Consider the following 27,700-nt stretch of genomic DNA (forward strand, 5'->3'; position numbering starts at 1 on the left):
TGGTGGGCTGAAAGGGCTCGTTTCTGGGTTGTACGCTTCGATGATTCTATGTTTTACATAAACTCGTGCTTTTTACACAGCCTGCTGCCACACACATTAAGATAAATGTATTAAAATTGAAATAGAATGAAATTGAACAGAATCTTTATTTTTTTTAACTAACGCAACTGGACCACAAAAAGTGGAAGTATGTAAAATGGAGGTTAGTTGCCTTGTCATAAATATCTCACAGAACAGTATACAATGCGACATCAATACATGTAATAAAACACTGAACTGGCTTTGCCACATATGAAACCCTGCAGATATTTATTTGTGTACAAACTTTGGTTTAGGTTGTTTGGACTTTATGACTGCTACAAGGTTAACATTCCTAAGGACGCAGCTTGGAATTCATGGCTTCATAAGCATTTTGCCAACTGGCTGTTGGAGATGGATAAGAGCACATATATCAAAAATATTCTTTGGTATAGACAACCATAATAGGAATTTTCTGAGATGCTAGCCGATTTATAGTATTTCAGCTAATATAAAGCCAAGTAAGATGGAGATTCTCAGGCCACTTTTCAAACACATTTACATTGTGGTTCACAGTAATACTGATCAAATTACCCTTTGGTTAAATACTGTGGTTTGTAGATTTCTATTTCTCAAAATGTTAAATGACAAAAGCCAATAAACAAACTATTTGCTTGATAGTATTCAGTAAGATTTAAATAATTGTTTTTGCATTCTCTTAATTTCATCAGTCCTCAGAACCTAACAAAGATGAGTTCAAGAATTTTAATGACATTCATGACAGCTTCTTTATATGGAAACGATCTAAAGATAACATTTTGTGATTCATACCACTGTTTTAACTTGGGTTTCTTATTTTTGCTGATTTATCTCTGCAGCAGTATATTTGAGAATTTGTTCACTGACAGTCCAATGAGACTAATACATATATTTTAAATAAAATCTCCAACACAGGCATTTTGGGGGAAGTATCTTCTAGTGACAAATTGTATGAATTTTCTCTGTTCGCTATGCTTTGGATCACTTATAACACTTTCACTCTTGGTTTTCTGGATACCACAGAAAAATCAGATTTTTCTTACTACAAACAACTATATTTTTCATTCTACTATTGCAAATGACATTTTTAACCACAGTCTTCATCAAAGACCATATGTTCAGAACAACACTCATCGGAGATCATCTCTGAGTAGAGGCAGCATTTAGTAAGGCCTCCTAGGTCAATGTAAATGCAATCTTCAGTGTTAAAGCACTAATGGCATGCATGTTCCCATAATTATTGACATTGCTGCCACAAAAAATTTGGTTGTGCCTAACGGCAATCCTAGTAAAGCAAGAAAAACAGCACAATATAGACTCTGATTTATGCATGTAAAATCAGAAGAATATCCTAGCACTTATTCTGGCAATTCTATACAACATGACATTTTATCTGACTTAAAAACAGAGGTGAACATAGAACAGTTCAGCACAGGAACACGATGTCTTTGCCAACCATGATGCCAATCCAAAATAATCCTATCTACCTGTACATGGTCTACATCCCTCCATTCCCTGTCTGTTCATGTGTCTGTCTAAATGTCTCTTAAATGTTGCTATTGTAACTGCTTCCTCCATTTCCCCTGGCAGCATATTCCTGGCACCTACCACTCTGTGTAACAAAAAAACTTGCATTGCAAACCTCCTTTAAACTTTCCCCTTTTCACCTTAAAGCTTTGCCCTTTAGTATTTAATACTTCCACCCTAGAAAAAAGATTTTATCTACCCCCATAATTTTATATCCCATAATTTTATAAATAATCTCTCATAATTTTATATACCATTTTATATTAATATAATTTTATATTCTATCAGGTCACCCCTCAACCTTTGACACTCCAGAGAAAACAAACCATTTGTCCAATTAACCTTCAATTATGACTATGCTCACAAAAGAAATCAGTGGCAAAAGCAAGACAGTCAAAGTGAAAATCAACAATTTAACCCCAATAATTGCTACTATATGTATTTCTGTATATCTAATGAAGCTGAAGAAACCAAACTATAAAACAGTTTATAAGCCACTGTATAAACAATTCTAATTGTTAAATGTTGGTGCCAGAAGCGTGGCGACATTTGTAGGCTGCCCCCAGAACACTCTATGCAAAAGATGTATTTCACTGTGTGTTTCAATGTACATGCGACTAATAAAGATATCTTATCTAAATGATATTATTAATTGCTCTAATAATAATGAATGAATTACCTATCTTCACTTTTACCACTCCAGTTAACTAAAAGTTTCACTTAAAAGCATGTATCTTAACTAATTAACAAATGACATTGATTTCCAACTAAACTGAATGCATGCAGCAGATGTCCGGAAGCAGAAGATATTCTAGACTGTGTCCACAACAAGCTCTACATGCAGTAACACAAAAGCAAAATGCTGCAGATGTTGCAAATCTGAGATGAATACAGAAATTTCAGGATTGAGGATTGGTTAACTACAGGAATAAATGGGTCAGTTTTGGTTTGGGAGGCTATAAGTAGTGGGGTGCTACAGAACTAATGCTAGGACCTCAACTGTTCACAATCTGTGTCAATGATTTGGGTGAGAGAATGAGGTGTAAAAAATATCAAAATGGGTGTATTTCGTGAGGTGAATACAGAGAGGCTTCAAGGGGATACTGATAGACCGTGAATGGGCAAGGTCATGGCAGCTGGCAAATAATGTGGAAAAATGTGAAGTCATCTGGTTTGATGGTATAGTAGAAAAGCAGAGTACTTTTAAATGGTGAGAAACTGAAAAGTGTTCAAATTAGGTGTCCCTTTACATCAATCATTTAAAGTTAACATGCAAATGTAGCAAGGAATTAGCAAGGCAAAGAGTTTGTTGGGACATTACTGCAAGAGGATTCAAGTAAAAATGTCTTACCAAAATTATACAGGGGTCTGGTGAGATGCCACTTGCAACACCAGATGGAGGTTCAGTCTCCCTACCTATGTAAGAATATATTTGTGATAGGGGAGGTTATATGAAGGTTTACCAGATTGATTGTTATACGAGGGGAGATAAACAGAGGTGATGTGATTGAAATAGGGTTGAGGGGATACAGGAATGAGGTTTCCCCTGGCTGGGAATCACAGTGTAAAAAGAAGTTGCCTATTCAGGAATGAGAAAGAATTTCTTCACCCACTTGGGAAGTGAATCTTTGGAATTCTCTCTTCAAGAAGGCTAGGATGGTTCAGTTTCTGAGTATGTTCAAGACAAAGATTGATGAATTTTGTATATTAAGGGAATCAAGGAATATGAAGTTGAACAGGAAAGATTGCCATGCCTTTGCTGAATGTTGGAATTGATGAGAGAGCCAAAAGCCCTACTCCTGGTTCTGTTTCTTACATTCTTATTAAAACTCAGCAGTTCATGGTCCATGGTGGAGAGAAACAGAATTAACTTTTTAGATTGTTGCCTTTTCATCAGAACTGGAACTAGTCAGAGATAAATGTTTTAGAGGTAGAGGAAAGTACACATGGGATGGGTGAGGTGGAGAAGGAAGAACAAAAGATCTGAGATGGGGTAATAGGAAAACAACATTAAATGGCAAACACTAAATGATCCTGCATTCCATATTTTGTGCTTTACACCACTGCATAAAATATTATTGTTTTCACATCCGTGATCTTGCCATCACTCGTGGCTTTACTACTCCCATTGTGTAAATCACAGATGACACTAACACTGTTAACTTTCTTACATTGAACATAATAAGAGTAATAGACCACTCGGCCCCTCAAGTCTGCCCTGCCTTTTAATATGATTCTGGTTTATCAGTACCAGGCCTCATCTCTTCTGGGCCAGTTCCCCATAGCATTCAATTCCCCGATCTTTCAAAAAATTATCTACTTCCTCTTTAAATATCCCCAATGATCTAGCCTCCACAATCCTCCAGGGTAGAGTTGCAGAAATTCACCAACCTCTGCAAAAAGTTCCCACACATTTCAGTATTACATGACCACCCCCTAATCTTGTAACTATGTCTCCATAACCCTTACTGATTAGAAATCTATCAATCTCAACCTTACAGGGATCTCTGTGACAAAAAGTTCCTAATTCCTCACAATTCTTGGAGAGAAAAAGGTCTTCTTCATCTTGGTCTTAAATAGGAGTTCCATTTTTCTGAGACCTTATGCTCTGGTTCTGGACTTTCCCGTAAGAAATATCCTCCTCATATACCCTGTCCAGCTCTCTAAAATTCTTATGTTTCAATAAGATTGCCTCTTAGTCTTCTAAACTCTAATGACTGCCAACCGGTTTGATCATTCTTTTTTTAAGGCAATTCCTCCACAACTAGGATCGTCCTAGTGAAACTTCACTCAACTGTCTCCATATTTTGTTAAAAAGGGGGCCACAGTGGTGTAGCCAGCAGTGCTGCTAACTTACAATTCCAGTGACCTGGGTTCAGTCCTATCTCTGGTGCTGTCTGTGTGGAGCTTGCAAGTTCTCCCTGTAACAGCATGGGTTCCCCCGGGGGGATGCTCCAACTTCCTCCCACATTCCCAAAGATCTGCGGCTGGTGGGCTAATTGGCAACTTTAAGTTATCCCTTGTGCACAGGTGAGTGATAAAATTTGGGGAGAGTTCAGGGGAATGTAAGGAGAATAGGGTACAGTGAAAATTTATAGAGTGCTGTCATTGCTCTATGAGCAAGTAGAAACTCAATGGGACAAATGGATTCCTTCTATATATTAAGATAATATGGACCAAAATGTGGTCTATAATCTTCTGAGATATCTGCATTCCTGGCCCTTTGACTACCACTGACTTTAATTGTTCTACCAATGGCCTTCATCTTCAAAGGTAATAAGCCCCAGAATTACCCTCAAAAATCTCTTCACCTTTGTTTCTATCTTTAAGGTGCTCCTTGAACCTCAATTTTTGATGAAGCCTTGTCTGGATTGGCATTTATATATTCCTGTGAAATACCTTGGGATGTTTGCTTCATTAAAATCACCATGTGAGTAGAAGCTGCGGCCATAACAGTATACGTTTTAAAAACTTACTTGATAAAAAGCTGCTTGGAAGCAAATTTCAGTTGTTCCATACAAAACAAATGAATAGCCACACACTTGTTGCCGAATTTTCATTGCCACTGGGTCTAAATCAGGAACTCCCTATCCAAACACATTGTGAGAATACCTTTGCTGGAAGGTGGTTCACTGCTAACTTCTAAAGGGTAACAAGGGGTGGATGTAAATATGGCCCTGCCAGCAGTGCCCAAACACTGAAAAATGAATACTTTTGTTCAAAATGTCCTCTTTCGTGGTTTTGTTCTGATGTTTGAATGCTGTCAGCTGACGCTGATCCTGCTATTGTTCCTGAAGTCAGTAGTCTACTCCATATTCAGTTGTGGGTTACAGGTGGTCTCCATTATTGCCATTGCAAGTGCTAAAATGTGCTCCCCATTGGAGTGAAATGTAACTGGTGAATACATACATAATGTGAAGCAGGATAATATTAATGTTTCAGTGGCCCGATATCCTAATGAGTCACTGACTGACCGAATGGTCAAGAGTAGTGACCTCACAACACTGGGAGCCTCTACCACTTCAAATTTACTGTAAAGAATAAATAGAAGCTCCTTATAAGGGCCAATCAAATCCTTGATGGTAAGGCTGTATCATGGTCTAACAGCACACCTACCAGAACTAAGGAACAAAATGTAAAACTATCTGTCAAAAATTAATTGACCTGACACAGAGTGAAGGAAGGTTTTCACTGTAATCTCAACGAGGACTGAAACCTCCCACGGAAGAAAAGGACAAAAGGCTCCAGCAGATAATTGGCTAAAGTTGTTTGTGCTTTTTATTCACATTGTATCATACTGATCTTTTGTAATTCATTTGCCTGTTTCCTAGGTATTGTAAATTTTGATAAAGAATTAACAGCAAGAATTATTACCTTGCTCCACCCCTTCCCTCCATCTTTTTACACTGGCTATCTCCCCTCTTCCAGTCCAGATGAAGAGTCTCAACCCAAGATGTTGACTGTCCATCTCCCTCCATAGATGCTGCCTGATCTGCCGAGTTCCTCCAGCGCTTTGTGTGTTGCTCCAGTTTCCAGAATCTGTAGTCTCTTGTGTCTCCATCAAGCATAACTACTTTGCTGCTTCTTATGTATCCACTCACTATGTATCAGTATAATTCACTGTTTGGAAATTGTCCCTATAAAGAACTTGCACATGAAGGGTCTGCCAGTGAGCAGTGGGCACATCAAGTGGTGCTGCATGATCTCATCATCTGCTTTTCAATGCTGATCTTAAATCCAGTGGGGTTTTTAAATATTACCAATGGAAGCTCTTGACATGCCAACTTAGGTGTGAAGTGATTTAGGAACTGCCAAATGGTCCACCCCTCCTCCACCAGGGCAGGAATGTAAAACAAAATTACTTATTTTTTAAGATTTACTTTAACTTTTCAATGTAATCTTCTATATCAACCATAAGGTGACAGAGGCAAGGCTGAGGGGTAATTATGGAATTAGTGCTGAGGTTCTCCAAATATTTAGCCTTAGTCCTAATTTAAATTTTGCTGGTAAACCATCAAGATATTGCCAGGAGTTTTTAATGAGTGCTGATACTGCTATCAAACCTATTAAATCAAAAAACACTATCTTTCTACTTATCCACATCACTGTAAAAAAAAACTCAGATGCAAAAATTATATACTGACCTGAAATAGATGAAAGATGACCAATCACCCTGTGCAATACAGGATGTGCACCTTCGTTGCAATGGCCAGTTGCATCATCAAAATCAAGTGTCCACACTAAAGCTCCTCCAAAGCTTTTCTCCTTCAGCCAATTAGCCTACAGAGATAAAGTAACTGTTAGATTCTTCATAACCAGACTGGTACTGTACAACAAATTTAATTATCCTGTAAAATTTGCTTTATCTTTTGAATGGACACTTCTACACGCACCTTGGGGTGTGAGAGAAGATGGGGGGAGCTACTTGTACAATTCGTGCTCAAATCACAAGATCTGTGGTTCTCAAGATATTTGGGTTCATTCCTAATATGAATGGTCTTGGTAAACATCAAAATCCTTCTAGTTTATAGGACTCAAAGCTCAGCTGCCATTGATTTAAGTGTTGTCAGGCATCGGGGCCTGGCTTGGAAATTCATGAGTTGCTGTGGATGATTACAGCAACCAGTATCAGGAATAGAACAGAGTACTGGTTGACAGCAGGGAGGAGGTTTTTGGTAGGTTTTTCAATGGTTCCGAGGGAATGTAGTTTAATAATTCAGTTGCTTTAATTTGAGATCACAAAGAGCGTTCCTGCTCCTCAGTTCCAGAATCAATAAATTTACTGAAAATTAAAAATACTGCAGATGCTGGAAATCTGAAATAAAAACAATATGCTGGAAACACATAGCAGGTCACAGTTATTTTAATTCTGATGAAGGTTTCCAGACCTGAAATGTTAACGGTTTCATTCCACACATGATGCCTGACCTGCTGTTTCCAGCATTTTCTGTTTTTATTTCAAGTTTTATTGATTTTATGAAATCTTCTCTGAGGCAAATCCACAATTTATTGCCCATCCTAATTGACCCTGAGTTAGGGAGTTCCAGGATCCAAAGATCTGCTGGCCCTGGAGAGGGTCCTGAGGAGGTTCACAAGAATGATCCCAGGAATGAGCGTTTGATATCTCTGGGCCTGTACTTGATGAATGATGAGGGGGGATCTCATTGAAACCTACTGGATAAAATGGATGTGAAGATGTTTTCATTAGTGGGAGAGTCTGGGATCCGAGGGCACAGCCTCAGAATAAAGGAAGGTCCCTTTAAAAATGAGATGAGGAGGAATTTCTTCAGCCAAAGGGTGGTGAATTTGTGGAATTCGTTGCCACAGAGGGCTGTGCAGGCCAAGTCATTTGGTGTATTTAAGGCAGAGATTGATAGGTTAGGGTTATGTTGAGAAAATGGGAGAATGGGGTTGAAAAATAAAATCAGCCATGACCAATCAGCTGATGGTGGAGCAGACTCGTTGGGCCAAATGGCCTAATTCTGCTCCTCTATCTTATGGTCTTTTGATTAAAACCAACAACAACTGTATATTTCCATGTCAAGATAGTCAGTGCTTTGAAGGTGAACTATAAGTAGTGGTGTCCCTATGTGCCTGGGTCAAAGATCTCTTCAGCTGGCCTGGTTGAGATAGTTTTACACAGTGTATCCCAAAGGAGCATTTGGGATGGCACCCAGAACTTTGAGTCCATGCATCGGGAGTACACAGAAGCCAACCCACAAACTATCCACCCACCCATCCAATCAGGCTCCTACTTCCCCTATCTGTGGAAGAGTGATTTCCACAATAGCCTCAACAATGACCTCAGAAACAGAGTGGATGCAAGTCAGCCTCAATTGTGAGGGAGAGCCTAAGAAGAAGTCACAGCATATAGGGAATTCAATTTCAGACTCACTTCACCTTTTCACTTTTGCCTATACCAGACAATACCTTTGCTACTTGTCTACCAAGGAAACTAACATGTAGTCAGTACTAATTCAGAATTATTTTAAAAACTACTGATTACCCAATAAAAGTATTAGGAATATTTTCTATAATTAACACAAACATTATATCATAAAATAATTTGAGAATAAATTAACTTTACTTTGATATTAATACTGTCTATGTCGTCATAGCCAAGCCATATGCCATCCTTGACTGCATATGGAACCTTCTGATCGTCAATCCAATATTTGCTTGCACCTTTCAAAAAGTCACATATCTATTAAAGAGAAAGATGGTGCATTGTTAGTATATACAAGCTGATCCATCAGAAGCTACTCAAGATGACTTGAAGGCTATACTTTTGTCAAGAAAGCTAATAAGGAATATATTGTTAGAGCCAGGTTCATTAATTGAGTAGATGCCTGGCATTACTTTCTCCTAATAGTGTTGCAAGTGGGGAGTAAAGATCACAATATGAAGCCTAGGCAGGCAGACGGGCTATATCTGGAGAAGGGTGCATTCATGTAATTCAGTTCTCGTTGACAGTATATATCTGTATGGGTTTTCTTGATTACGTTGAAACTTCAGGTAAAAACTGGAATTTTTTTTTGAGAAAATAGCATTAACGTCTATTTCCTTTATGTTCTTGGGATTCCAATGTTTTTCATCAAAGTTCCAGAGGTTCAGAAGCCTGCACTAGTTCTGTTCCTATGTTACAATAATATATCTCGATTTTAAAAAACAATTTGAATTTAATGAACATTTGTGGCAGTATTGAGTTAATACAAAAAACGTTATTTAGTTTGTAGTTAGTTAACATCACCAGCAAGATGGTATTATTGGTGTCAATGACTTACAATTGTACCTTTAGAATCAAAAAAATTAAAAGGGTATAATTATAACATTTTAATGCAATATTGGTTTATTTTATTTATTCAGTTTGAATCAAAGTAACATGAAATAACTTTGAATCAAAGTATGTGAAGGTTAATCCTGGAGAGAAAATTGGGCAGGAAGGGCTATACTCCTTGTAGTTTAAAAGAATGACAGATATTCATTGACTATGCATCCGAGAATGTAAGAAATAGCACCAGGAGTAGGTCATATGGTTCCATGAGCATGCTCCACTATTCAATATGATCATTGGCCTCATCCACGTTTCCTTGCTGATCTTATAGTTCTTCTGACGTTCTAAAATAAATTTGCTTCCGTTGCAGAGGTATTCTGAGGTACATGATAAAATAGATGCTGCAAGGATCTTTCCCTTAGCTGGAGGATTCCAAAATTCATTATCCCAGAGAGTTGTAGTTGTTTACTTATTAAGTACACTTACAATGTTTAAAAGACATTTGGACAGGTTCATGGATACGGAAGGTTTAGAGGAGTATGGACCAAATGAAGGCGAGTAGGACTAGCTCAGACTTTGGTAGGCACGGACAAGTTGGGCCTAAGGGCCTGTTTCCGTGCTGTATAACTAAAGCAGGAAGCCAATTGGGCTGCAACAAAAGCACATTCAAAGCTGAGGCAAATTTATTTTTGGACATCAGAAGAACTAAGGGCTATAAGATCAGCAAGAAAATGCAGATGAGGCCAATGATCATATTGAATAGTGGAGCAGGCTCATGGAACCATATGACCTACTCCTGGTGCTATTTCTTACATTCTAGGATGCACGCATCCCTGGCAAGGCCAGCACTATTGCTCATCCTGAATTACCCAGTGGCGAGGAGCAACTGATAACTGTGTAATGAAGATACTCTCTTGGTGCTGCTGGAGAGCTCCAGGATGGTGTAATTTGATGACCTTGGTTGTGGCTATTATTTGATTAGCACTCCAGAAGCTTAGATTGATGATTCAGAGAGGCTATTTTCAGCATTTTTTGATTTATAGAAACACGAGTTCAAACTCCACAATGGCCACTGGGAAATTTAAATTCAGTTAATTAGATACATTCTGGAATTAAAATGCTGGTATCAATAATGGTGACTATGACTGATCTAATGCAAAAACTAGGCTAGCGATTAACTGCAGTTAACATATAGGATTAACGGAAAGGGAAATTAACACTAACCTTTTCAAAACATTAATCATACAGTATGCACTAATGGCGAAAAGCACTTTAATAAAAATAAAACATCTGTACTGCTCATGGTCTCTGTTGGAGATTTGGCAGTCTGCAAATAAACTGAATTCTGAGCTCACCTCAGGATTCTCTAAATCTTTGTCTACTGTTAAAATTGTTTCAATTAAGCTTCTGGAATTTTGTTATGAGTCCATCACATTTATTTAATCTGCTCTAGAGAAAATGAATCTGATAAAAAATTAGGTTTCATGCAATGATTAATATGAAAAAACTAACACATTAATTGTTTAAAAAAAATGTAAAATTAAAAGCTAAGTTCTTCGTTTTGAGGATGAGCTACCAGAAATGAACGGAAATAGAAAGGAAGACAGCTGGGAGTTCAATTTCTTTTGAGTCAAGAACAACAATTGGTGCTCGTTTCTTCAAGAGTAATTTCAGCTTTTCACCAGTTAATATGGGATCATGCATGATGATTGACAGACAATCCCTCCAGAATGAGGTACAAACAGAAAACACTAGAATCACTCAACAGGTCAGGCAGCATCTGTGAAGAGAGGAACAGCTAATGTTTCAGATTTACGGTCCTTTGTTAGAACTAGGAAAATTTAGAAAATTGATATTTTAAATCACTTCTGTGAAGAGAGCAATGGAAGAGAGCAATGGAAATGTCCGCGATGGGGTAGAGACCAAGAAAAAAAAGATGGCACAGTGATGTTGGCTTGGAGGGTGGTGAATGGCAGCTAATCTGTTTGGAGGAGGTGCAGATGGAGAGTAAACAGAGGAGAGAGGAAAATCAGGATATAAATTAAAGGGAAATGCAAGAAAAGCCCAGGAAGTCAGGCAACATCTATGGAAAAGGAAAAATATAACAGTACAAGTTGATGATCAGAATCAGAGTTTGAAAAGGAAAACTGCAGATCACGGGAAGGAAATAGGTAAATGGGCAGTATTTCCTATCTTACGGCTCATATGGTAGTGGAGATGGAAGAGTGAATGAGGAAGTTGTGGAGGGAACAGTCTCTTCGGAATAGTGAAAAGGGAGGGGAGAGGAAAATGTGCCTCCTGGTGGCATCTTGGTAAAGGCAGCTGTTGAATGTGGAGTCGGTGGGTTGAAGGTGATGGGAGGTCTATCCTTGCTCTAGTTGGGAAAGAACTGAAGTGCAGGAAATGGAACAATAGTGTTTGAGCCCTTTCAATTATGCTAGAGGCGAAGCCACAGAAAAAGACATTTCAGAAATATTTGTATGGCGCCTGTTGTCAACAAAACAAGTATGCTGGAGGAACTGGAAGAATGGATGCAGGATGGGGAGAAGGTTAGTACAGATGGCTGTGGGAGTCAATTGGCTTGTAACTGCTAACATCCCATGAGAATGAGATAGAGAACTCAAGAAAGGACCAGAGCCAGAGATGGATATGTGAAATTGAGAGCAGTGTGGAACTTGGCAGCAAAGGTTTTGAAACCTTCAAGTTCCATACAGGTATGTAAAATAGCACCAATACTGTCATCCATGTACTGGAAAAAGAGGTCGTGGAGGGGATCTGAGTAGGACTGAATCAAGGTCTACATAACCTATCCTACAAAGATACAAGTATAACTAGGAGACAAAATAGACTGCAGATGCTGGATTTAGACTCCACTCCCCTGAGAAAAAATGTGACCATCCACCTTATCTACGCCTCTAATAATTTTATGTATAAAGTCACCCCTCAACCTCCTTCACTCCAGGGAAAACAGACCCAGCCTATCCAGTCTCTCCTTATAACTCAAGACTTTCAGTCCCGGCAATGTCCTTATGAATCTTTTCTGCACTCTCTCTAGCTTAATCACGTCCTTCCTTTAGTATGGCGCCTGCACACACTATATTTCCAGATGCAGTCTCACCAACGTCCTATACAGCTGCAATATGATGTCCTAACCTTTGTACTCCATACCAGTTCCGATGAAGGCAAGCATGCATATGCCTTCTTCACTACCTTGTCTACTTGTGTCCCCAGTTTCAGGGAATTATGTACTTGTACCCCAACCCAGCAATGCTCCTCAGGGCCAGGAAGTCCTGCCATGGTTTAATTTCACAAAATGCAACACTTCACACTTGTTTGAGCTAAATTCCATCTGCCATTCCTTTGCCCATTTTCCCAGTTAATCTAGATCCTGTTGTAACCTTAGACAACTTTCTTTACCTGTCCACCACACCACCAATTTTGATGCTATCTGCAAGCTTATTAATCATGCCACCTACATTTTCATTGAAAATCATTAAATATACGACAAACAACAGGACACCCAGCACTGATGCCTGGGGCACACCACTAGTCACAAGCCTCCAGTTTGAAAAACAATCCTCCACTACCACCAGCTGACTCCTTCCACCAAGCTAATTTTGTATCCAATTGGCTAGCTCACCTTGGATGCCATGTGATCTCACCTTCAGACTAGTCGACAATGTGAGACCTTGTCAAAAGCCCTGCTAAAGTCCACGTAGACAACATCTACCACCCTGCCCTCGTCAATTCTCTTGGTCACTTCTTCAAAAAAAACTCAAATTCATGAGACATGATTTTCCATGCACAAAGTCATGCAATCTCTAATCAAGCCTTCCTTTTCCAAATGCAGATAGATTCTGTCTCTCAGAATCCCCTCCAGTATTTTAACCACCAGTGAATTTAAGCTCACCTTCTGTAGTTCCCTAGCTTGTCCTGGCAGCCCTTCTTAACTAAAGGCACAACATTAGCCATCCTCCAGTCTCCTGATACTTCACCCATTGCTAAGGAAGATACAAAAATATCTACTGGAGCCCTAGAAATGTCTTCCCTTGCTTCTCACAACATCCTAAGATTTATCTGGCTCCATTTGCCTAAAATTTTCTTTTCTAATGCTTCCACCTATCACTCACCAGCCTCTGTCTCAGCCCCCATCTTGCTCCATCTGCCCATCATCCCCCTCACCCCCCCCTCCCCCAAATCTGGTTTCATCTATCACCTACAAGCCCCTCCCTCTCACTTCTATGAACTATCTTCCCTTTGCACTCTTGAGTCCTGATGCAGTCATGATCCGAAATGTCAACCATCCTTTTGCCTCCACAGATGCTGTTTGAGCTGCTGAGTTCCTTCAGCAGTTTAATTTTTGCTCCAGATTCCAGCATCTGCAGTCTATTTTGTCTCCTAGTTATACTTGTATCTTTGTAGGATAGGTTATGTAGACCTTGATTCAGTCCTACTCAGATCCCCTCCACGACCTCTTTTTCCAGTACATGGATGACAGTATTGGTGCTATTTTACATACCTGTATGGAACTTGAAGGTTTCAAAACCTTTGCTGCCAAGTTCCACACTGCTCTCAATTTCACATATCCATCTCTGGCTCTGGTCCTTTCTTGAGTTCTCTATCTCATTCTCATGGGATGTTAGCAGTTACAAGCCAATTGACTCCCACAGCCATCTGTACTAACCTTCTCCCCATCCTGCATCCATTCTTCCAGTTCCTCCAGCATACTTGTTTTGTTGACAACAGGCGCCATACAAATATTTCTGAAATGTCTTTTTCTGTGGCTTCGCCTCTAGCATAATTGAAAGGGCTCAAACACTATTGTTCCATTTCCTGCACTTCAGTTCTTTCCCAACTAGAGCAAGGATAGACCTCCCATCACCTTCAACCCACCGACTCCACATTCAACAGCTGCCTTTACCAAGATGCCACCAGGAGGCACATTTTCCTCTCCCCTCCCTTTTCACTATTCCGAAGAGACTGTTCCCTCCACAACTTCCTCATTCACTCTTCCATCTCCACTACCATATGAGCCGTAAGATAGGAAATACTGCCCATTTACCTATTTCCTTCCCGTGATCTGCAGTTTTCCTTTTCAAACTCTGATTCTGATCATCAACTTGTACTGTTATATTTTTCCTTTTCCATAGATGTTGCCTGACTTCCTGGGCTTTTCTTGCATTTCCCTTTAATTTATATCCTGATTTTCCTCTCTCCTCTGTTTACTCTCCATCTGCACCTCCTCCAAACAGATTAGCTGCCATTCACCACCCTCCAAGCCAACATCACTGTGCCATCTTTTTTTTCTTGGTCTCTACCCCATCGCGGACATTTCCATTGCTCTCTTCACAGAAGTGATTTAAAATATCAATTTTCTAAATTTTCCTAGTTCTAACAAAGGACCGTAAATCTGAAATATTAGCTGTTCCTCTCTTCACAGATGCTGCCTGACCTGTTGAGTGATTCTAGTGTTTTCTGTTTGTACCTCATTCTGGAGGGATTGTCTTTCAATCATCATGCATGATCCCATATTAACTGGTGAAAAGCTGAAATTACTCTTGAAGAAACGAGCACCAATTGTTGTTTTATCAGATCCCATTGGAGCTGGTGGAAGTCGTATTGGATGATATGTTGGATGTACAGGCATATAGAGTGAAAGAGGAGGACCAGAGGAACCATCTCCATTCAGTCTGGGGAGAGGAGAGCAAACGTGTGGGAAATCAAGGAAATGCACATGAGGGCTCCATCAACTATGGTAGAGGGGAAGCCACATTTCCTGAAGAAGAAGGACACTTCAGACATTTCTGGGATGAAAACTGTAAACTTTTTTTTATCTTTGCTATCCAAGATAGGCTGAAGCAGTTGTGCCATTTACTGCTCAAAACATCTGTGTTCAGCAAGTTTTTTTAAAAGCAGAGTTTGCCACAGCATGAGACTTTCATACATCCAATACTTTCAAGTTTAAACATATTGAATCTTCCTCTGTCTACAAAGATAGCATTTTGTCACTGGTCTAATCTTTGTGCATTGTGAACTGATGGGCCAGAGTTAGCCTAGTGCCATGGTTGATGACCTCGAGAAATGAGAGCAAGAAATAATTTACTTTGACAACATTTTCGGTCCTTGTAGGTTTCTTTGTATGCAGCCTTAAATGAATATCTTATCAATTCAATTGAGTAGATAATAATGCCCCTCTTCAGAGCTTGCAACTATGATTTTACTAGAAGAGAGCCTCCTGCCAGAGATGGGACTACACGTTTCTGATACATCATCTCCAGCAAAACCTTCAACTCTTCAGTATGCTGTTTTTTTTAAAGAGCTGACCTATTATTGAATTTGCCAATATCCAAGAAAGCCTTTTCCAAGCCTACGGCATTCAAAATGGTTGTATGCTATTGATAGATGATAAGATCTTTATTAGTCACATGTACATTGAAACACACAGTGAAATGCATTTTTTGCATAGTGTTCTTGGGGGCAGCCCACAAGTGTCGCCATGCTTCTGGCGCCAACATAGCATGCCCACAACTTCCTAACCCATACGTCTTTGGAATGTGGGAGGAAACCGGAGCACCTGGAGGAAACCCACGCAGATAAGGGGAGAACGTACAAACTCATGCCATGGGCTTACACACAGATAAAGTAAACAACTTACTGTGCAATTTCCAATTTGATTTAATGTAAACTTGCTCAACTAAAAATGTACTCAAGTCTAATCACCTCATAATTTGCCAAGATACCTTCTTCTCTTGTGTATGCACCTGGTGGTCCAGGACCAGATGCTGGAGCACCTACACTTGAATCATTAGAACTAAGCTTAAAGCTTCGTCCATAGGCTGCGATTCCAACTAGCAGTTTTCTTGCTGGTGCACCTTTGCTTTGATAATATTTAACAGAAAATTCCTGCAAATGAGTACACGGAAAATTAAACACATTTTCAAGCTATTCAAAGAATGATTCAAATATCCAAGAACGAGAATATGACATCGCTATGGCCATACACAATGGAAATTTGTAAACATACTGTATTAAAATACACAGAGTCACCATGATCAGAACTTCCACGAAACAAAGGGCTGTTGTGTCCAGTGAAAGAGTTCCAGGCACCATTGTAATCATAAGTCATCACACTTATAAAGTCCAGAAGTCTAAAAAAGTGAAAATGTAATAAATGATAATTAATAGCAATACTGATTTACGTGGCTGATAAAATCATGCATTTATATATAACAATGCATAATCTGTGTACATATAATATTGAATAATTTCTCCTGGTTGTTGAAAACCAGTTTCTGTTTAAGGATATAACATGAAATCTGCTCAAGGCAGTAAATTAGAATTTAAAATGTACACAATCATAATAATTGCATTTTCATATTAGACTAGTAATCCAGAGTCCTGGACTAATGACCTGGTGACAGAGTTCAAGACCAACCATGCAAGGTGAGGAACTTTAATTCAGTTAATTAAGTAAATCTAGATTTAAAAAGCTATTATCAATAATGTTAACCATGAGGCCATCCATTTGTTGTAAAAACCCAATTAGTTCACTTAATCATTCCTACTTATCTGGTTTAACCTATATGTGACTCTGAGCAATGTGGCTTATTCTGAAGTACCCCAGTAAACCACTCTACTGTACAAAACAACTGTAACAGAATTCAGTAAGAATAAGGAGTGAAGGTCCACCTAGCACTAAATAAGGAACTGGACTTCACTAAGGCAAAGACACATCCAATTGATGTTACCAAGTTCTCCTCAATAATACCAGAGGATTTAAGCTTGGATGAAAACACTGGGAAAACGGTTCTACAGAACAGTTAAGCTACAGCCTAATAAAGTCAGTCACACAGAATCATACCTGCCAACCAATGTCCCACATTCCTTTATCAACATTTGTGGTGTATCAGAGCCCAACAGAAGGACCAGACAATATTCCAACTATATAACTGACAACCTGTGCTTCAGAGCAAATGCAGCCAACCAAGTTGGACAACATTTATTTCCATTCTAAACTCTCAATGAACTAGGTTTTTAATTACATAGAACAGTACAGCATTCTACAGGCCATTCAGCTCACAATGTTGTGCTGATTTTGATGCCAATCTATACTAAATGTCCATCCGTATTCCTCCACTCCCTTCATATTCATGTATATCTAAAAGCCTCTTAAATTCCACCAAACTGTTTGCTTCCACTACTACCCCGGTAACCCATTCCAGATACCTACCACTCTGCGTAAAATACTTGCCCCTCACATTGCCTTTAAATTTCCCCCATCTGATGTTTGACATTTCTACCCTGGGAAAAATTACCCTGGGTAACTACCCCGGGGATTATTTACTTTTTTGGGGATATACTTAGATTCTCTCTTGTTGAAGATCATTGTACCTGGAATCTGTGTGGCACAAATGTTACTTGTCACTTATCAGCCCACGCTTGAATGCTGTCTAAGTCCTGCTGCCTGCTGGCAGAGACTGCTTCCCAAACATGAGATGTTGACCTGAAGCTATAACACAGGACTACAGGCATGCTAACTAGAAGAGGCAACATACTTTAGACACAGCTATGCCATTCTATAATCAATAGTTCAGATCAAAGCTCCAAGGTCAGACAAAATGGCTCCATGAACTTTCCTGACAGTGATGAGAGTCCAGCATGCGAGTGTAAAGGTTGAGTATTCATACCATTCTTCTTCCAGAAGTGCCAAGAAAATGATTTACCTTGGTTATCACTGATGTTCTCTCCATTCCACCAGTATTCTATGTGACATCAATAACTGCTTGAATTCATTGGATACAAGATTCCATGTATCATCCTGAAGACTAGCGCTATAAAAGCAGCTGTACCTCCAGCTAAGCTGTTCCAGTTTGCAACAACACTGGCATCTAGCAGACGGTCAAAAACTGCCCAAAGTGTCCTCTATTCACAAAAAAGCTGAATAAATTCAATCTGCCTCATCATCACTTCACCAACTTAATCTTAATCATCAGCAAAGTGATGAAGGCAGAGTTAACTCTACTATTCATGAACTAAACTCTTCTCACTTATGCCCTGTTTCCTTGGCCTTGGCCCAAAATTGCAGAAAAGAACTGTACAACACAAAAGTGTCTGCACTTAAAATTTATACTTACTTAGCAATTTTATCCACTTCATAACTAGCATCGATGTTGCTTTTACCAGCAGCCACAGCAGCTGAAAGCAGCAATCTAGATTTTCCTGTTCTTCTTGCTTCTCTTACAAAAGCAGTTTTCATTTCCTGGGGGGTAAAGGTAACGGAATGGATAATAATATGGTCCCATGATCTGAGCAGATGTTTACAGGGATCACAGGTTAGATAATTGTAGCTCCAAAGTTATATCTAACCCTCTATCCAGCCTCTGCCCCTTCAAACTTCCAATAGTAATGCAGCAGCATTTAACCCAGGTCACCTGAAACTGGTGAAGGCAAATTTAATATTCAGAAATTGCAATCCAATTATGTCATCAGTCCTGCAAAACCACAGTTAAAACCTGATGGGAAATAGTGCCCAGAAGAAGAAATATTGGTCCAAAGATTTTCCTTGGCTTTTGATGGGACACAGTGCAAACATATTAAATGAAGCCCAGCAAGATAAAATGGCCTAGTCCTCACTTGAAAATCTCATTGAGTTAATCATATATCACCATGCAGTCCATGTTAAATTTGGACCCAAGATCAGACCCTTCAAATTCCACTGCAAATTAATTATTACGTTATTTTACCTATTTTAACAATACTTTGTTCACAGGACCCATATGTCTAAGGACAAGTTAACCCATTTTTATCACCATATAAATCCCATACGTGACAGATGTAATTTGGAGGTGGCTTCCCTGACACATGTTTTGGTCCTGTCCTCTTTTGGAAAAATATTGGAAAGACAGTTTTCAACTGTATTTAATATTGATTTACAACCCCATCCTATTATTGCAATTTTTGGGTTACCAATGATGGATTCTGGCCATTTATCCACTTCTGCTTGTCGTATGATTGCTTTTGTTACGTTAATGGCCAAGAGATCCATTCAATTTAAGTGGAAGGATCCTATACCTCCTACCACATTTCAATGGTTTTCTCAAACTATAACGATGTTTAAACTTAGAAAAAATTAGGAGTGGTACTGTTGATCCTTCGCTTAAACTTGAGTAAGTTTCGAGTCCATTTATTCAGTATTTCCATATGATATAAGCAGACCTTTTTCAAATCCCTTTCAATAACCTTTGAATATAAAGGAGTGGAGCTACCGACACAGTAATTTTTTTTTAACCAAAGAAATATCAGTCCAGTTTTTTGTTTGAAGTTTTTGGTTTGCTTTTGTTTATTAATTTTTTTTTGATTTGGGGGTTCTCTTTTCATATAATTAAATTTCTTTTCAATTTTTTCTTGTATCATGTTCACTTAGCAAGAGAGCAGGAGGTCCGGATTATATACTTTACTCCTCGTGTGTATATATATTAACTATTATTATTGTTATCCCGATCTCTTCGCACCATATGTATAATCATTAATGTCATGTATCTTAATTTGAATTAATTTGAAATTCAATAAAAAGATTGAAAAAGAAAGAAAGAACAGTACTTTGTTATACTGATAAATTAAATAGATTCATAAATTAACTACCCTCTTCGAATATATCAATAGTTACAAAGCAAGTCTGGCTGCTGGCTAACAAACTTAAAAATATTAGTAGCAACTACAAATATCATTACCTCTGGTGCACCCCTAAAATCTATCCCCTTGCTCCATCTTGTATCTCATCCACACACTGCCCCTGGCAACATCATCTGAAATCATAGCATCAGTTTCTACATGCAAATTGATGACAACTACTGTATCTAAACCTCATCATCAATTCTACTGACCCCCCCCCCCACCCCCCCAGCATCTTTAAGTTGTTAGGATGTTTGTCAGACACACTGCAGGACAAACAGAAATTTCTTCCAATTAAATATTGGGAAGACCCAACTCCTAGCTTTGGTCCCTATTTAAATCTCTATTCCTTAGCCACCAACTTCATTCTTCTCTCTCACTTCTGTTTGAAAGCAAACAAGACTATTTGTAACAACAAAAAAAAAGCAGATGATGGAAACCTAAAATAGACTATTTGTAATCTTATTATCACATCTGACCCCAAGGTGAGCTTCCAACCATATACCTGCTCCAATATTAACATTGCTTATTTCTACCACCTATTTCTAACATTGCCCGATTTCCCTCTTTCAGCTTGCCTGCTGCTAAAATCTCATCCATTCCATTACTATCTTGTGGCTTGACTTTCGATGCACTCCTGGCTAGTGTTCCTCCTGTTTTGTTAACCTGAAGTCATCAAAATTCTGCTGCCTTTGTCCTAACTAACACAAAGTCTTATTCATCTATTATCTTATGTTGGCTGACCCACAGTGGTTCCTGCAGAAGAAGAATTTAACTTTCACCCTTGTTTTCAAATCCCTTCATGGTCTTCCCCTGCCTAACTTTGTAACCTCCTCTATCCCTAAACCCTCCAGGATTATCCATGCTCCTCCTATTCTGGCTTTTACATCATCCCAGATTTAATCTCTCCTCCACTTGTGGCTGTGCCTTCAGCTGTCAAGACCATGAACTCTGAAATTCCCTTCCTAAATCCTTTCCCCTTTCAACAACTATTTCTTCCTTTGATTCTCCCTTAAAGCCTAGTAATTTGATCAATCTTCTACCCAGCTTTCTGGAATTTCCTTCAATTTAGTGTAAATTTAGTTCAATAATGAAACAAAATGCATTGGAACCTTAAAGTCACCATCTAAATTTGATGGAATGATGTCACTATAACACCAACCATACCACTGTGTTTATCCTTGTATCATAGAATCGTACAGCACAGAAATGGTCCACTTCATCTATGCCGTCTGTGATGCCTATCTATTGCTAATGCCACTTTCCTGCATTAGGCAAGTATCCCTCTATGCTTTTCCTATCTAAGTACCTGTCCAAATGTCTTTTAAATGTGAATGTATCTCCCTCTACCACCTCCTTTGGCAGATCACTCCAAATAACCACGACCCTCTGTGTGAAAAATTTACCCCTTGGATCTCCTTTAAATGTCTCCTCTGTCACCTTAAACCTGTGCCCTGTAGTTCAAGATTTGCCTGCTCTGGGAAAAAGAGTCTGACTATACACCCTATCTATGCTCCTCATAATTTCATAACCTCTATAAAGTCACCCCTCAGCCTCCTACCTGCCAGTGAGAATAAAACTAGCCTAACCAATCTCTCCTAAAGCCTTCCGTTCCAAGCAACACCCTGGTGAATCCCTTCTGCACCTTCTCTATTGTTACCACATCCTTCCATTAGTGTGGCAACTAGAACTGAACACAATATTCCAAGTGCAATCTAACCAATGTGTTGTACAGCTGCAACACCATGTCTCAAATCTTATACTCTTATGCCCTCACCTAGGAAACCAACCATACCAAGTGCCTTCTTCACTACCCTATCCACCTGTGCCACCACCTTCCTAGTTATGCACTTGCCAATGCTCCTAAGGTCCCTACCATTTACTCTATATGTCCTACCAGAATTTGACTTCCCAAATTGTATTACTTGGTACAAACAAATCAGAGACATTTACCAAAATAATAAATTCCTTTACAATAATTTCATCTGAAAATGAAAATACAAAAGTGGCACAGCTCAACTAACATAATTTAATTTGAATACTGTTTTATTTACCTTTAACAATGCTGTGAAACGTTGTTTGTTTTGGGGTGGGTTTCCTTCAGAACCTGGATACTCCCAATCCAGATCAAAACCATCAAATTGGTGCGTCCTCAGAAAAGTAATCACAGAAGTGATGAATGTTGCTCTATTTACAGAAGTAGACACCATGCTATTATAGCTGAAGGAGAAACCAGAGCAGTAGGAGGAAATTAAAAGAACTGGCTGAGTTACTTCATTGATATTTGTAACAATCTAAACATCAAACTGTATGTTGGTGATATGCTTGATCATGAAATGGAATGAAATTACATATTTTCCAGGAAAAGTGCATACAGTGGATAAAAACATTGTCAACATTTTGATGTAGACATAAATGCCGATTAAGTAAGAAATATCAATTTTTAAATTTAATAGTACTCAACTCAATGGTCCTTAAGAAATTGTTATTGATGTTAAACATACTTGTGAAGTTAGGTCCCACAGTGTCACTGAGTAAATAACATGACACTAAAAATATAAATCAGAAAGATTCCATAGTTAGCCCCAGATCTATCCTGAGTCAGCTGGTCTGTTCAGATAAAGAATGGGAAATGGAGTGCAATGATGGCATCAATAGCCTTGATTTTAATCACATCTACCCTCCACATCAATATTTCAGAAAGGATATTCGATAATGTCAGCATTGAGCAATTGGACTCCATTTCTTCGTTTTTAAAATTTTATCCTGCTGGAATAAGGTCATGGATGAATCAGAAATCGCCTTCAGGATTCCCAGCTGCACCTTTGCTTGGGGCGGCACGGTAGTGTAGTGGTTAGCGTGATGCTATTACAGGGCCTGCAATCGGGGTTCGATTCCTGTCGCTGTCTGTAAGGAGTTTGTACGTTCTCCCGTGTCTGCATGGGTTTCCTCCGGGTACTCCGCTTTCCTCCCACATTCTAAAAGACGTACAGGTAGGTTAATTTGGGTTTAAAATGGGCTGCGCGGACTCATTGGGCCGGAAGGGCCTGTTACCACACTGTAAATAAAATTTAAATTTATAGTTACTAGTGTTATTTCTCGCTCACCCAGCAAACTAACTATTTGATAATAATAACCCGTACTCAAATAATGCTTTAAGGATGAAGAATCAAAAAAAGCTTGACCAAACAGCAGATCTTAAGGAGCATTTTGAAAGAGTACAGGGACATAAGGAGGTGGTGGGATTTGGAAAGAGAATTCTTGGCCTGCATTCTTGGCGTTGGATGCACATTCATCAATAGCGCAGTGATTAAATTTGGAAGCGATTAAAAGGCTAGAACTGAAGGAATGCAGATATTTTAGAGGATTTCATAGGAAAGGATGATTGAAGGATTTGACTAGAAAATGAAGATTAGGTTTTAAAATTGCAGCAATGTTTAATACATGTTAGCAAGCACAGGGGTAATGGGCAGAAGTTTTGGAAGAACTTAGGTTGTGGAATGTAGGGAAGTAGAGGCTGGCCAGTAGTATAAGTCTCTGAGTGAAGCTCTTTAAGTCCTACCCTTTATTCAAAGACTAGACCCCATATTTTCCAGATTCTCCAGCAAAGTTTAAACAGAAACCCACAGCATTCTCACTGTCAAGCCCTTCTGAATCCTACAAGGTCAGCACTAGTTGAGGAGAAAAGGGAAAAGCAAGATTAGTCTCCAGTAGATGCACTGGACAAGGAAGTCAGCAAGAAAATAGTAGTAACCAAGTTTTCCTCAATACATTGAAGAAGTCCTACTTTTAAGACTGTCAGACCTCTGGTTCTCTGACCCAGCCAGCTCCGTCAGTGACTTTGGTCTCTCTAATAGTATAAATTTAACCATCTTTTACAGGGAAACATTATGAATACTTGACATCTATATATTTAGTTAATATGCATAAACACACACTTACCGTACAGAACCAAAATTCCATCCTCCAAGTGCCAGCAGTGTCTTCAACTGGAGATTCCTTCAAGCAATAAAGCAATTTTTTTGGTGCCATTTTAACAACCAAATTAAATTGTACAATTTTGTATATGAAGGCTAGCTTCAGTGGTTAAAAACTGTATAATACCTTTGGAATATAATTGACAATTGTTTGTGGTCATGAGATTATCTGGGACAACCTTCAAACTTGATCTTCCACCTTTAATGAATTATACTTGGTGAAACCAAGGCTTGTTATTCCAAGTCTACATTCAATTATTTCTTTACAATATTTTGGCTGAAAAACAGCTATTTTGGATTGTTTTCAAGGAAAAGGGATCAAAGAGATGTTCTTCAATAACCGACTTCCAATATTCTGCATCTGGGAATGATTACATCCATGCACTTATTCCAGTGATGGAATATTTGGTCTAGAAACTTACTGGTGCCTGTAATGACATTTAATTGGTCAATGTGGGATCAACCAACCACTATTTTGTTGTGAACATGTCATGTAGCAGCTGAGTACCACCAAGTCTCAAAGTATCAGGCATCACTGAATCCTTAAGTATTGTGCCTGAACAAAACACACATAGAAGGTCTAGGGTCATTTCTGGATGCCACAAGTAAAAAAGGCTTGGGAATTGGGGAAGGCTGAAGGTTGGAACAGAGTGCAGCTAATTGTCAGCAGGCAATGGAGTTGTATGGAGTTGTTGGTGTTGGTGAGGGAGGGGGTGAATAAGGGTGAGGGAGGGTGCATGCAATTACAAGATTATGGGGAGGAGTAGCATAGTTGCTGTACTCTCCTGCTCAACATCCCATCACATCTTTGTTTTTGCCACATATTTTCCCCTTCTGAATGGTACATCTGTCTCACTTCTCTTGACCCCAACAGCACATGAAAAAACATAGCACATTTGCAGAGTTTCTGAATAACTCAAATCCATTGATGGCTTCTCTTGAATTCTTTTAAATTTCAAATTTGGTTCACCTCTAGATTAACCCTATAAAAACTGAAATTGTAACATGCAGTCTTCATGAGATCTACTTCCCAATTAGTAATAAAAAAGTAGGCAAGGTAAAAAGTTACTGCCAGATGTGTTGAACATACTTCCAGCTTTCCCAATGATCATTATATCTGTGCTTATCCAAATTAACATTGGGGACAATGCCCAAGATAACTTTTGGGCAACACTTCAAATTCATGCATAACTGTGAACCCATTCTTGAGAGCCAGAAAACTTGGTGATATGTTCTATGTTAAACAGCACTTTCATCCGTACTTTGAAAACAGGGGAAAAAATTTAAGAGGGGAGGGTGGAAGGATAGAAGAAAAGATTCTGTATGGGAGAAAAGCCATGATTTGCAACTTTTAATGTGGGAAAAGAACTTACGAGGAAGGCATCTTTACTCACTTTGTTTTGAGATTATTGAATGATTTGTAAAGAACTTCATCATTCCACTCGTAAGTAGTAAGTTTATGGTTTTCACCCATGCCGGCAAATGCGTAAATCAGATGGGTGCACAGAAAAGGATCAACTTGTTCAGGCATATAACGACCAATTCCAGGTCTGTACTGTGCCCAGTTTGAGAAATAACAGACAATCTTGAAATTACTGCCTAAAATAGAAATTTTTAAATCAAAATTTGTAATTATTGAAGAATAAATATTCAGCATAATATTTAAGCATTTGAAAGCAAAAGCAACACCAGTATTTAGCGCAAATCTGTCTTCTGCGTGGCAAATATTTAAAATCTTACTAAGGTTTACTTCTCTAAAACATAGCCATTTAATTTTTGATGAAGGAAATAGAAATCTTTTAAAACAAGGCTCACTTTTTTTTAGAATGTTCCCTTAAAAATCTAAACACATGTTCAACATGCAGATTCTTATGAGTTTACTGTTTACTCATTCACAACTTTTTAAGAAAATGGACTATTGAGATACGAAAATAAGCAGTAACAAGTCTTGCATTTGCCAGCAATATTGTGACTTACCCAGCTGCAACTGAGATAATATGAATCCTACTGGAATAAAAAGGAAAAATAATCAGAAAATGTATTTTGTTTAGATTTCTCCAATTCAGAATGAAACGTTACGACAACAGCTTATCACTTTAAATAATGCAAGACTTAATGGATGCTGAGCCAAATACTGGAAGGGGTTTGATCAAAGGAATAGGTTTTAAAGAAACTCTCCGAAGGAGAAGTGGAAGGATTTACGCAAAAAAAAGGGATTTAGATGGCTGAAGGCACATCTCAGTAGTTGAATGAAGCAACGGAAGAATGCACAAAAGGCCAAAGTGAGAGGAACACAAAACATCACCAATTCTCAAATGAATTAACCATGGAAGAAGTTAGAGAAGGCAGAATTTGTGGGATGGCACTACTGCTTGCATAAACTAATTGTGACATTGTTTATTTCAAGATGGTAACTTTAACTATAATTCTATGTAAAGGGGATTTCTGTCACCGCCAACTATAATATTTCACGACATTAAAAGAATAATGTGATTGCAATGGTGAGTCTCAGAGATTTCCAGGCTTATGGAAAGTTTGTGGCCATGAGGAAAGATTAGACAAATTCTGATGAAAGGTCATAAATCTGAAATATGTTTTTTAAAATCAAAGATGCACATGACCTGGTGAGCATTTCCAGCATTTTCTGTTTTTATTTCAAATTTCCAGGCTCTGGAGTACCTAGTTTTTAAAATTCTGCTTAATTCACTGCCACTCCTCTTCTAGGAATGCCTACCTTGAAGAAGCTCTGCTCCTGTATCTGATAGGATTTTTATTGCTCTTTTACCTCGTACAGCCTAAATGATTTCTGTTTCCTTTCTGTTTTTGAAAGGTGTTGACCAAAACTTCCAGACACATCTCTCAACAAATGTTTCCAGCTCAAACTTATTCCACTTAGATTCCAATTGAAATTCCATCCATCACAGTTCAGATCCACCCATGATCAGGTGTGTTCACACTAGTTCACACTATTCAGCATTTCTCCAATTATTGTTCTTATTCTAAATTCAACACTTAATCTATGCATCGACACCTGCATGTTCCTGACTACTCTCTGCAATACTATCAATTCACTATCACAAAGCTATCCTGATCTGCAATTCCACTTTACCGTTCATCACATTCGGTGTTTCAGCAGGTTCTGACAAAAGATCATCAACCTGAAACATTAACTCTATTTCTCTCCCCAGAGATAATGCCTAGCTGTCAAGTTTTCAGTTACTATTTTGGGTAAACTAAAGTTGCCTCCTTTGGAATTGAGGTCATTGAAAGAACCGTAATTGAGATGCATAAAATTACAAGGCCTTGACAGAGTAAATATTAAAGGATCTATTTCCCTAGCAGAGGGATCAAAAGTAATTTGTAAAATGATTAAAAGAAGATCAAGAAAAATATTTTCAGCCAGAGCGTTGCAGCAGTCTGGAATGCACTATCGGAAAGGCTGGTAGAAACAGAAATCCACATCACATTTAACACATTATGTCTCTGGAAAAGCCATGCCCCTTAGGGCTATGGACCTAACACCAGAAGTTGGGAAAGACTGGGTAGCTCTTTTCAATTGATGCAAAAACAGTGGACTGAGTGGAGTAAAAGAAAAAGATGAAAGCCTTGTTGCCCTAAATGCCATGCACCCATGCTATAAACCTCTTTAATAATTTGGACTACATACGCAGCATCTGTACAGACCTTAACCCTT

General features: G+C 38.7%; 1 protein-coding gene across 1 annotated transcript; it reads right to left on the reverse strand.

Moving 5' to 3' along the window:
* Positions 1-127: 127 nt before the first annotated feature.
* LOC127580986 (acidic mammalian chitinase-like) lies at positions 128-25,599 on the reverse strand. The gene is made up of 9 exons (XM_052035020.1): positions 25,401-25,599; positions 23,972-24,028; positions 22,084-22,249; positions 18,493-18,617; positions 16,383-16,506; positions 16,079-16,261; positions 8,672-8,788; positions 6,729-6,864; positions 128-1,342 (listed from the first exon to the last, which is right to left on the reverse strand). Exons 1-9 carry the CDS (start codon positions 25,535-25,537, stop codon positions 1,263-1,265), a joined length of 1,125 nt encoding a protein of 374 aa, XP_051890980.1. The 5' UTR covers positions 25,538-25,599; the 3' UTR covers positions 128-1,262.
* Between the last annotated feature and the right edge of the window lie 2,101 nt (positions 25,600-27,700).

The sequence above is a fragment of the Pristis pectinata genome, chromosome 20 (assembly GCF_009764475.1).
Source record: "Pristis pectinata isolate sPriPec2 chromosome 20, sPriPec2.1.pri, whole genome shotgun sequence".
NCBI lineage: Eukaryota > Metazoa > Chordata > Chondrichthyes > Rhinopristiformes > Pristidae > Pristis > Pristis pectinata.